At 35.6% G+C, this 12,760-nt stretch overlaps 1 protein-coding gene across 1 annotated transcript; it reads right to left on the reverse strand.

The window, feature by feature from the left end:
- Positions 1-7,929: 7,929 nt before the first annotated feature.
- On the reverse strand, positions 7,930-12,505 carry LOC145955337 (uncharacterized). The gene is made up of 2 exons (XM_083070004.1): positions 10,214-12,505; positions 7,930-10,119 (listed from the first exon to the last, which is right to left on the reverse strand). Exon 1 carries the CDS (start codon positions 12,503-12,505, stop codon positions 10,595-10,597), a length of 1,911 nt encoding a protein of 636 aa, XP_082926130.1. The 3' UTR covers positions 7,930-10,119; positions 10,214-10,594.
- Positions 12,506-12,760: the final 255 nt, after the last annotated feature.

The raw sequence follows: 12,760 nt of genomic DNA on the forward strand, positions 1-12,760 counted from the left end.
CCGAATCTGAAAATATTTCCTTCATGAAAGTTGTAGGATTTTCTCTTATCTTTCCATAGCCACCAAGTTTGTATCATTTGAACAACCACCGACCAAGTTATACCCCACAAACCGAGGCTTGCCAATCAGTCCAGCGAGAACCAATTGTATCAATCAAATTCCAATTTTGACCTCCTAAACGACCGATTTTGCAAATGGCTATTTCTGTAAAAGTTGTGCGTTTTTCTCTTAGATTTCCATTGACACCAATTTTGCATCATTTGGACCATCACAGCCCAAGTTATGCCCTAAACACCGAGGTTTGCCAGTCAGCCCAGCGAAAACGATTTTATTGAAAAGAAAGTTTACAACTATCTAATTAAGCCCATATATTTCTAAAGCCTACAATTAAGCATAAATGAAATGTGAATTAGCTACAATTGAAGTAAAATATAATCACAAAATTATGACCAAATACCATATAATAATAATAAAAACTGGGATGTTACAATTCTCCCCTCCTTTAAGAAATTTCGTCCTCGAAATTTACCTGAAAACAGGAATGGATGAGCTTCCCGCATTTTGCTTTCTAGTTCCCATGTAGCGTCTTCTTCAAAGTTTCCTCCCCAAACAACTTTGACTAAAGGAATTTCCTTACCTCTTAGTTGCCTTACCCTCTTGTCCTCAATTCTCAAAGGTATGGTTTCATAAGTGAGGTTATCCTTTAACTGAATGTTGTCGGGTTCCACAATATGAGATGGGTCATGAATGTATTTTCTAAGTTGAGAAACATGGAAGACATCATGAAGATTTGATAGGGATGGAGGTAACGCAATTTGGTAGGCTACATCACCAACTCTTTTAAGGATCTGGTAGGGACCAATGAATCTTGGAGTAAGTTTGCGAGATTTAAGTGCTCTACCAATTCCAGTCCAAGGAGTTACTTTAAGGAATACATGATCTCCCTCTTTAAACTCAAGGTCTTTCCTTCTTTTATCATAGTAGCTCTTTTGTCTACTTTGGGACGCTCTCATTTTATCCTGGATCATCTTAACCTTTTCGGTGGTTTGTTGAACTATCTCAGGTCCCAAAATGGCACTCTCTCCAGGTTCTACCCAACACAAAGGTGTTCTACATCTCCTACCATACAAAGCCTCATAGGGTGCCATCCCAATACTGGAATGGTAGCTATTATTGTAGGTAAACTCTATCAAAGGTAGGAAACTATCCCAAGTACCTCCATGTTCTAAGATACAAGCTCTCAACAAGTCTTCTAAGGATTGTATGGTCCTCTCAGTCTGGCCATCTGTTTGGGGGTGATATGCTGAACTCAACCTAAGCTTAGTGCCTAACGCCTTATGCAAGCTCTCCCAAAATCTAGAGGTGAACCTAGGATCTCTATCAGAAACTATACTAGTAGGAACCCCATGCAACCTTACAATCTCACCTATGTACAACTTGGTTAATCTCTCCAAAGGGTATCTAATGTTAATGGGAATAAAATGGGCAGACTTAGTTAATCTATCCACAATGACCCATATAGCATCCAAGTTCTTCCTTGTCCTAGGTAATCCTACTACAAAATCCATCGAGATGCTATCCCATTTCCACACAGGCACATCTAAAGGTTGTAGCAGACCTGAAGGTTTCTGGTGTTCTACTTTAGCTTTCTGACATACTAAGCAAGCATACACAAATTCCTCTACCTCCCTCTTCATCTTAGGCCACCAGAACATTTTCCTAAGGTCTTGGTACATCTTAGTGGCTCCTGGATGGATACTAAGGCTGCTCCTATGACCTTCTTCTAGGATTGCTTTCTTAAGCTCAGGCACACTAGGAATGCATAACCTGTCCTTAAATCTTAACACCCCATCTACTCCAACTTTAAACTCACTTTCCACACCTTGATTCAACTTCTCTACTTGACTCAATAAGAAAGGATCTGCTTTCTGACCTTTTCTAATCTCATCTATCAAGTTATTAGTCACTCTCAAGGCTCCCAACTTAATACTCCTAGAGGTCAGTTCACACACTAAGCTCATATCTCTAAACTCTTCAATCATGTGCAACTCCTTAATCATCAAAGAAGAGATTCTCAAGGATTTTCTACTCAGAGCATCAGCTACAACATTAGCCTTGCCAGGGTGGTAATTTAATTGAAAATCATAATCCTTAAGGAACTCTAACCATCTCCTCTGCCTCATATTTAGTTCTTTTTGGTCAAATAAGTACTTAAGGCTCTTATGATCACTAAAAACTTCAAATCTAGACCCAAACAAGTAATGCCTCCACAACTTAAGAACAAATACTACTGCAGCTAATTCAAGGTCATGGGTAGGGTAGTTTTGTTCATGGATTTTCAATTGCCTAGAAGCATAGGCTATCACCTTTCCCTTCTGCATAAGTACCCCTCCTAAACCCATCTTAGAGGCATCACAATACACTACAAAGGTTTCATTAGGGTCAGGTAATGCTAAAATAGGGGCACTAGTTAACCTCCTCTTAAGTTCCTGAAAGTTCTCTTCACACTTAGAGTCCCACACAAAAGGTTGATTCTTCCTAGTCAATTTGGTCAAAGGTAATGCTAATTTAGAAAAACCCTCTATAAACCTCCTATAATACCCAGCTAACCCCAGAAAACTCCTGATCTCAAAAACTGACTTAGGTGTTTTCCACTCAAGTACAGCTTCTACCTTAGAAGGGTCTACAGCTATCCCTCCTTCAGAAATCACATGTCCCAAAAAGGTTACACTATTGAGCCAGAATTCACACTTAGACAATTTAGCATATAACTGCTTCTCCTTAAGGGTTTGAAGGACAATCCTAAGGTGTTCAGCATGTTCTTCCTTAGTCTTAGAATATACAAGGATGTCATCTATGAAGACTACTACAAATCTATCCAAATAGGGGTGAAAGATCCTATTCATATAATCCATGAATACTCCAGGTGCATTAGTTACACCGAAAGGCATAACTAAATACTCATAGTGCCCATAGCGGGTTCTAAAAGCAGTCTTTGGGATATCCTCGGATTTCACTCGGATTTGGTGATAACCTGATCTCAAATCTATCTTACTAAACACACAAGCCCCAACTAGCTGGTCCATAAGGTCATCTATTCTAGGCAATGGATACTTATTCTTGATGGTTACTTTATTTAGTTGCCTATAGTCTACGCACAACCTCATGCTCCCATCTTTCTTCTTGACCAACAAAACAGGCGCTCCCCAAGGTGAGACACTAGGTCTAATGAATTGTTTCTCTTGAAGTTCTTCTATCTGTTTCTTGAGTTCAGCTAACTCCTTAGGGGACATTCTATAAGGTGCTATGGATATGGGTGCAGTACCAGGTACTAAGTCTATGGAAAACTCAATCTCCCTCTCAGGTGGTAAGCTAGATATGTCCTTAGGGAAAACTTCAGGAAACTCTCTTACTATGGGAATCTTACTAGGCTCATGGTCTTTCTCAAGAGTTAAACAGGCGAGAATCATGTAAACCTTTTCATTTTCCTTTAAACAAGTTTTTATTTTGTTAGCACTTAAAAACTCTGCGCCCTTATTCTCACCAAAAGATATGGATTTTTCAAAACAATTTAGTAGGACATGATTGGAAGATAACCAGTCCATTCCAAGAATGATATCGAGTTGACTAAGAGGCAAACAGATAAGGTCAACCAGAAACTGTCTTTCAGAAATAGCAATTGGGCATTTGAGGCAAATACTAGAAGTAGATATGGGACCTTCTGTGGGAGTTTCTACAACTAGATCATAGCTCAAATAAGACACTGGCAATTTCAATTTTTGGACACAGGCAAAAGAAATGAAAGAATGAGTTGCACCAGAGTCAAACAGTACAACCAAAGGATTCTCAGCTATGAAACAAATACCTTGTATTAAATTATCAGACTGAGTAGCTTCAGCACTACTAAGAGCAAATACTCTTCCAGTAGTTGTTGGACGTTTAGGTTGAGAATTAGCTCCTGTTCCCATCATACGTTGCTTTGGCGATTGTGGACACTGAGTACTAATATGACCTTTGCCATTGCAATTGAAACATGTTATTTCTTTGTCGGGACAGTTATAGTGTTCATGCCCACGCAGCCCACATTTCTTGCATCGATTAGTAGGGGTAGAAACAGAGCCTCCTACACTAGCAGCACCACTTACGAAAGAATTTCTAGCAACGGATCTACTCTTAGCATGATTTCCTTGAATTTTGGTAGGAACAGAGTAAGGCTTACTCTTACCCAGAGCACTAGAACCTGCAGCACGTATAGGACCTCCAGCCCCTTTGTAGAAACTAGCACGTGCACGATTATCACGATCATAGATTCTACTCTTGTTGACAAGCGTTGGATAGTGATAGATCTCTTGATAATTAATTGCTGTTTTTATCTCCGGACGAAGGCCATTCACGAACTTAATACACTTAGCCCTTTCACCACCCTCACCATGGTAATGAGTACAATAGCGAACCAAGGCATCAAATTTTGCAGCATACTCTGCCACTGTATCATTTCCTTGTTTCAGCTCGAGAAATTCAACTTCTTTCTGGCTTCTTACATCATCCGGGAAATACTTTTCGAGGAAGACTCTCTTGAAGTTGTCCCAATTCAATTGCACTCCTCCATCAATCATCCTTTGAAGAGCTCCTTCCCACCAAAAATGGGCATCAGCAGTCAACATGAAGGTAGCCAGCCTCACCTTCTGAGCGAAAGGACACTCCATGGCATTAAAAATCTTTTCGATTTCCATTAGCCAATTCATCGCAACATCTGGGTCATATCCTCCTTGGAAAGTAGGTGGATTATTTTGTTGAAATCGCTCTAACCAGTTAGGAGTGATTTCAGCCCTATTATTGTTACTCACGGCTTGTGCTAACGCTTGAAGAGCATCAGCAATTGTACGATCATTTCTACCAGCCATAATCTAAGAAAATAGTACACATGACAACAAACATAATCAACCATCATGCTAGTATAAATTTCTCAACTATCACACAAGCACAGTAGACTCATAACTCACGGTCGATTTGATCGACCTGCTCTGATACCACTAAATGTGACACCCTCTACCCCGCATATCATAACTCAATAAATTTAAATATAACATTTAATAATCAAACATGTTTAAAGAGTATCACATTTTTAACAAACACAATCAGCAGAAATTACAAAGAAATAAATCTCAAGTTTCCAAAATAATAACATTAACATCCTAATCTAATCTTATCTATGCCCCGATGTCACATGTCCTATCAGAGCATAGCCCATAAAAAAACCTAAGCTTCACGACCAACATTCTCAGCCTCATACTGATAATCACCTGTATAACAGTCAGAGAAAAACAACACAAAGAAAAAGGGAGTGAGAAAACATCTCACTCGGCTCAAGTGTAGAAATATATACCAGATAGCCAAGCACAAACAAAATATGTATAACATAGATTAATAACAATATCACATCTTACTCATTCAAGGCATATTCATTTGTCATATAACATCAAAAGACACATGTATGGACACGGACTACATTTTATCATGCATGTGGCGCCAGTCACTTATCACGTAGTATATTGCCGCTAGCAATACACAAAGAGTAGTCTAGGAGTACATGCCGGGACACAACCTCTGCGCACTCTCACTAGAAGGACATACTACCAGAGTCTCGTCGGGATAGCTAAGCCGCGCAAGATACATCCCATGCACACAATGGGCGAGACTGGGACTTCCAAACCGAGCCATCCCCAAGGACTGATCCCCACAGTTTTTACACTAGGGGGCCTTCTCTGGCGGCGTATTCCATATCGTACCCTTATCACTTTATGCAAATGATGCATGTCAAACAAGACTCTATGCATTCTCATATCACTTTATCACTTTCCATGGTCATTTCTCTTTATCACATTTCATATCTCATTGTCACATTATCACATTATCTATCTCATGGTCAATCATATCTCATGGCCATTTCACATCATATTTCATCATCACATCATATCACATTATCATCACATTATATCACATTATCATCTCATCATATCATTAGAAACATCACATTCACATTATCATATCATATTCATAACTTTCACAATCATAATCTCAACAGAATTTCTATTCATACACACATATTAACCCAGCAATTAGAACATACAAACAATATGACATACAACAAACACAGGATTGGGGGCCAATCCCACTACCCAGCATACAATCCCACACCCAGAGCGAGGTTTCTCACTCCCCCCTTACCTGGATAACAGGCGCTGAAACTAAAGAAGAGCTTCCTCCTCTAGGCTCCTTCTACTAGGGTAGAACCACCTCCTATGGATTCCTCTAGGTCTTCAAAGAGAAGAAGAGGAGAAGAAGAGAGTATAAGAGAAGAGAGAATGAGAATTGAGGGATGGTTTGCAATGGAGAAGTGAAGGGCTATTTATAGCCTTCAAGACACATTAAAAAAATGGAAAATAATGAAAAAATCTTAGACAAAACTAAGTGGAATGAATTAGTGAGATGAATTATTAAAGTTGGTGGGATGAATTAATGGAGTTGGTGCCATGTTCTTTTCCTCATCGACTTTAGCTACTGATTTGGACCTTATAGACAGCCGAATCTGAAAATATTTCCTTCATGAAAGTTGTAGGATTTTCTCTTATCTTTCCATAGCCACCAAGTTTGTATCATTTGAACAACCACCGACCAAGTTATACCCCACAAACCGAGGCTTGCCAATCAGTCCAGCGAGAACCAATTGTATCAATCAAATTCCAATTTTGACCTCCTAAACGACCGATTTTGCAAATGGCTATTTCTGTAAAAGTTGTGAGTTTTTCTCTTAGATTTCCATTGACACCAATTTTGCATCATTTGGACCATCACAGCCCAAGTTATGCCCTAAACACCGAGGTTTGCCAGTCAGCCCAGCGAAAACGATTTTATTGAAAAGAAAGTTTACAACTATCTAATTAAGCCCATATATTTCTAAAGCCTACAATTAAGCATAAATGAAATGTGAATTAGCTACAATTGAAGTAAAATATAATCACAAAATTATGACCAAATACCATATAATAATAATAAAAACTGGGATGTTACATGCTTACCACAACATTGACATATATTAACCAAGTCTCCTATGGATTACAACCAAACTAACCGTCCTCGCGATACCTCACACCTTTCTAGTAATTAGTTAAAGGTTGTTATCATCGTCTTCATACCTTGCTTCAACATCAACCAAAGATTTTCAACAATTGGACTCATAAAGCACCAAACCAATATCCACAAAATGAGATTTTCAACTTTCAAAAACACTTTCTTCTTTAATCTCAAGTCAAATATCATGCCTAAACGCCCAAAGCGTTCTCAACATCACATCTCAACGATGTCCATCTATATGTATTATCTCAGGTCAATGAATATAGATATAACAATACCAATCAATTTGCAACATAATTGCACCTCAGTAATTCAAACATATAACCATCTGCATATACGGTGCCATTAAGATAGGGAGTTTTTTGTCTTGCCTAAGTTCGATGCCATACAACTTGTGCCTAACATAAATTAGGTAGAAACACCCAAGCCCTCACACATGACGTGACAAAGTCCCACCCCTTGCCCGAATCTAGGCAAAAATGATTATCTCTTATCATGCCTGACGCCACTCATTTGGCACTTGACATTAATCCAGGCAGAGGTAATTCTCCCAACAACAATCTAGGCAAAGACAATTTTCTCTTCTCACACCTGACACTACCAATCCTATGCCCAATGTGAGCAAAACAGAGAACTTTTGCTTAAAACCACATTCGATGCCTTAATTGTACGCTCAATATAATTGTGAGTTTTGCACTTGTAAATTGCACGAATTAGCTCATAACAGTTTAAAAATAGAAAATTCCCACATGTAATACAATAATCCATATATATGCAACATCCCCAACTTATTTCTCATGAGAAATTCAACATGCAACACATATAGGGCCAAACACCACAAATTCATCTTCATGAAACAAGACACCGAAAACTCAATGAAACAACCTTTCCACCTCAAATTCAATCATTCAACCATGCCTTTAACACATTGTAGTCACATGCAACTCAACGATCTAGCACAAATTCAAGTTTTTTAACTTCCCTTACCTTAAGATATCAATAATCCAAGAGAGAAGATGAGGAAACTCCTAATTCACGGTGGGATTCCACACCAATACCAATCCTCTACTTCAACAATTTCATATCACAACTCAACTGATCATCAAGGATATCCTATACCTTTGGAATGTCTAGAAAGAAGAAGAATTACCATTCTAAAACCTTTATAGTATCTCTTTAAGGTTCTCTTAGAAATGAGCTTTTGAGGCTCAAGTTTTAAAAGAAATATTATATAACTCTTCATTTAGAGTTAAACTAAATCTTTGCTCAAAGAAATCCTTCACCTAAACTCATGATAATTCCTTAACTTCCAAAACTTTTCAAAAATCTCAACATAAAACACCACAACTCACGTTGATAAAAGAAAATAATTAATAAAAACTTACAGCGATATATACTCTATTTAACTAACTTATTGATATATTTAAACACCTATAAAAAATGTATTTAACCACATAATTTTTATTCTTTTTAAATAATAATTCGTAAAAATATTTAACCGAGAAAAATTAACCAAAGTTGTGTTCTAGTCTGAAACTTCATTAATGAAAGTCGTGTGAACGAACATGACACAATTAATTTTTTTCAATTTTATAATTAAAAATATTGTTAAAATTCAAATAAAAAGGTTAAAAACATAAGTCAAAGTCGTCTTGATGGTTGATTTTTAAAGGATATAATTGTAAATGAAAGCACGAATTTATACTTAAAAGTGTTGAATTACAACTTACTCATATTGATATATTCTTTTTTTAATTTACCCATATCCGTAATTTTGAAGAAAAAAAATTACACCTCTAAAATGAAGATGCCATGAATTTATTTATTTCAGATATTTAGATTTGAGTTAATTCATGTTTTAAAATTTCATTTAAAAATCATTTTTATTTTTTTAGGATAAAAATCATTTTTATGAAACATAGAATAAATGAATAATAAAAATAAAAGTATTTTTTTTAATCTTTAATTCTAAAAAGATGATAATTTTTTATTTTCTTTTTTAAATTTATTTCTTAAAATTAATATATTTTTAAAATTATAATACGCATTATATTTAAGATATAATTTGAGATTTGAATTAAATAAAAATAAATCTCATTTGACACACTTGTATTAACTAATAATTTATTTTTCTTATAAAAATATACAAATAAAATTATTTTATATAAAAAAAATTATATATCATTTAAATAAATAAATATTCATTTAAAAACTAAAAAATGTGTCATTTAAAAATTAGAGAAAAATATATCATTTAAAAAGACACCCAAACAGTAAATACACACGTTTTCCAACAAGCGAATCATCTGTATTTTTTGCATTCATTTAATACACACCTCGAAATACGTGTATTTATTTTCAGAAACGTCTAATTTCTATTGGAAAGTGTGGGTACTTAGTACCAGTGTTTTAAAAACCGAACCGGTCATTGAACCGGTGAGAGTACTGGGTCAATGAGTCACTGGTTAGACCGGTGAGTCACCTATTAAACCACATGAACCGATTTCTATTAAAAAAAATTAAAAAAATATTTGTTATACATATTTCATACCTATAAATTTCAAAAAAAAAAAAATCACATCATACCTTAAAATAAACTCCACAAAAATTACAAACACATTTTAACATAATTGTATAATGTCATTCATGAGTTTTAAGCAAATAAAACAAGTTCTAAATATGAGTTTCAAACAAGTAAAAAACACACATAAGTTCCAAGCTAACTTGTAAGTTCAAACATATAATAAGTCACATAACAAAGCTACAAATAATATTTAAACATAATTGAACTACAAGATTTAAACAAATCTATATAAACTATTTATGTCCAAGGAGTAAAAGTTGTGGCCACCACTCTTTCATCAAAAATCTCAAATCCTTCTCCAATAACTTCTTCAATATTGCTTTCATTTAAATTCATGTTTTCCATAGTATCATCTTGTGCTTGTACATCATCATCATCATCCTCATCCAAATTTAATTGATCTATGACAATAATTTAGAAATAAGTTAGTAATTACAAATTCAAATTTAGTGATAACAAATACAAAATAATGAAATAACAATATAAAAAAAATACCAATGTCACTTGAAATTGGTTGGATGGTCATATTTGCAAGGTCATTACGTAGTGCATCCACTTCCTCATTGGTTAAAAATGGTGGGGAATCCTCCATTACCCAATTAGAATGGTCATCAAGCGTTTCAAGATTAATAGGATCATAACTTTGATGTCTCTTTTTCCTAAGCACATGTAAATATGTAATGTATTTAAATCTAAGTACATGTATTTAGAAATAAAATGACACAAAAAAAGAAAGAAACATAATAATACCTATGTTGTAACCTCAAGTTGTAACGAACAAAAACTAGATCATTAAGCTTTTGATGCTCCAACCTATTTCTTTTCTTTGAATGAATATGCTCAAATACACTCCAATTGCGCTCACAACCCGAAGCACTACAAGTTTGACTTAAAACACGAATAGCTAACTTTTGTAGATTTGGTGCACCACACCCATAAGATTCCCACCATTGATCTAGAATATTGCATGAAATAAATCAGTATATGTATTAAACTTAAATAAACATTAAGGATCACAAAGTCACGAGTTATGAAGTTTCCTGGCATAACTGTATTTCTTTCATACAAAGCAGATTGCCTTCCAAAATCCAACTCAGCATCTTTGTATATTCTCATCTCAGTAGTCAATTTGTTTCGTAGTTCAGGATCTCCATGAGAATACTTTTCAATCACATCTAAAAGTCCAGATGTTGTGGAAAAATGTTGTTCAAATTCTTCATCATTAAATCTACAAGCTGGATTCAACCAATAACCAGCAGCATGAAGATTTCTACGAAGCTGTGAATCCCAACGGTTATCTATGATCTTCAAGTAAGGTTCCACTTTCATCTTATTTCTTCTAAACCTTCTCAATATCTCTTCTCTAGCTTTATGTATAGCTTGGTAAAGAAAACCCATGGCAGGTTTATCTTCACTATCAACAATACGCAACACACGTACAAGTGGTTCTGTGAGTTTTACTATATCAGCACATTTAGTCCAAAACCCAGAGTCTAAGACTTGTTCCACAAATTTCTTTGCATTTTCTTCTTTGGCATAAGCTGAGCTTGTCCATTCCTTGGATGTTACCATGGCTCTTAGTGCATTTTTTTGAGCCAAAATACTTTGCAAAGCAATAAAATTAGTTGCAAATCGAGTTGGAGCAGGACGAAGTATTTCTCTTCCACCTGTGTGCTTTCTCATCAAATACAATGCATAACAATGATTGTAGACATATTTAGTAATATTTGAGGCATGTGACACAGCTATACTTACTTCCTCTAACTTTCCCATGTCTTGCAACATCAAATTAATGCAATGTGCTGCACAAGGAGACCAAAATAATTTAGGAAACTCTGCTTCCAATAACCTACCAGCGGCAACATAATTGGCAGCATTGTCTGTCACCATGTGAACAATATTTTCTGGCCCAACATATAACACCACCTCTCTGAAAAGCTTATACAACATATCAGCAGTTTTAGAAGCATGAGAAGCATCAACAGATTTAAGAAAAATAGTTCCTTTAGGACAATAAACTAAAAAGTTGATCAAAGTTCGCCTACACCGATCAGTCCACCCATCCGCCATAAGAGTACAACCTATTTTCTTCCAAATTAAACGATAATCTTCTACAAGCTTCTTTACATCATCAACCCACCTATTTAACAAATGACCACGAATAGTATGCATACTTGGAACCTTGTACCCTGGACTCATACTACATAAAGCATCAACCATAGGCTGAAAATATGCTGAATTAGCTGCATTGAATGGAACTGATGCATCAATGAACCATTTGGCAATAGCAAGGTCACATTTTTCTATCACTTCTTTGCTTTGCAACACACTTTTTAAGGTAGGTTGAGCTCCAGGAGTTGTTCTAGGCATAAAAAAGTTACCAATGCGGTTCTTGCCTTTTAAAAATGTTGATGTTGATTGTTCCACTTCTGGCACTTCACCTTCTTCAATAGGTGGGAAAGAGTAACTATCATTATTTTCTTCTTGAATTTTTCTTTTCTTGCTCTTGCATTCATCAATGTTTTGTTTCATCTGAAAACGAATATCTACGGGAACCTTTTTACATTGTTTAACTTGACCTTTCTCACCAGCCAAGTGACTCTTAAACCTATTAATTCCACCTCCCCGAATAACTTTATCACAGTATATGCATAATATAATAGATTTTTCATTTTCCTTAAGCAATTTACAATGCCCCCAAGCTATATCAGTTTTCCCTCTAATATTCTTTTGGAAAGAGTTTTGAGTAGAACCCTCTTGTGATGATGGCGTTTCACCGGTTGTCATGCCTAATATCAAAATATCATTCAATAACAACCAACAAAAAATTATTGTAAATTAAATCAACCAAAATCAATATAATAATGAGCAAATCAAAGAGTAGCTAACAATAACATAATGCTAAAAATAACCAAATTATAAATTCAAATAACAGCTAATTCTCCACATTGCCACTCACAGGATCACGTTCTCCGTCAACCAGTTGCCTAATCTGGCATTGTACAATTCTCTGGGCTTCAATTTTGGCCCAAGGTTGTATCC

Source organism: Cajanus cajan, chromosome 1 (genome assembly GCF_000230855.2).
Source record: "Cajanus cajan strain Asha chromosome 1, NIPB_CcT2T_4, whole genome shotgun sequence".
NCBI classification, from domain to species: Eukaryota; Viridiplantae; Streptophyta; class Magnoliopsida; order Fabales; family Fabaceae; genus Cajanus; species Cajanus cajan.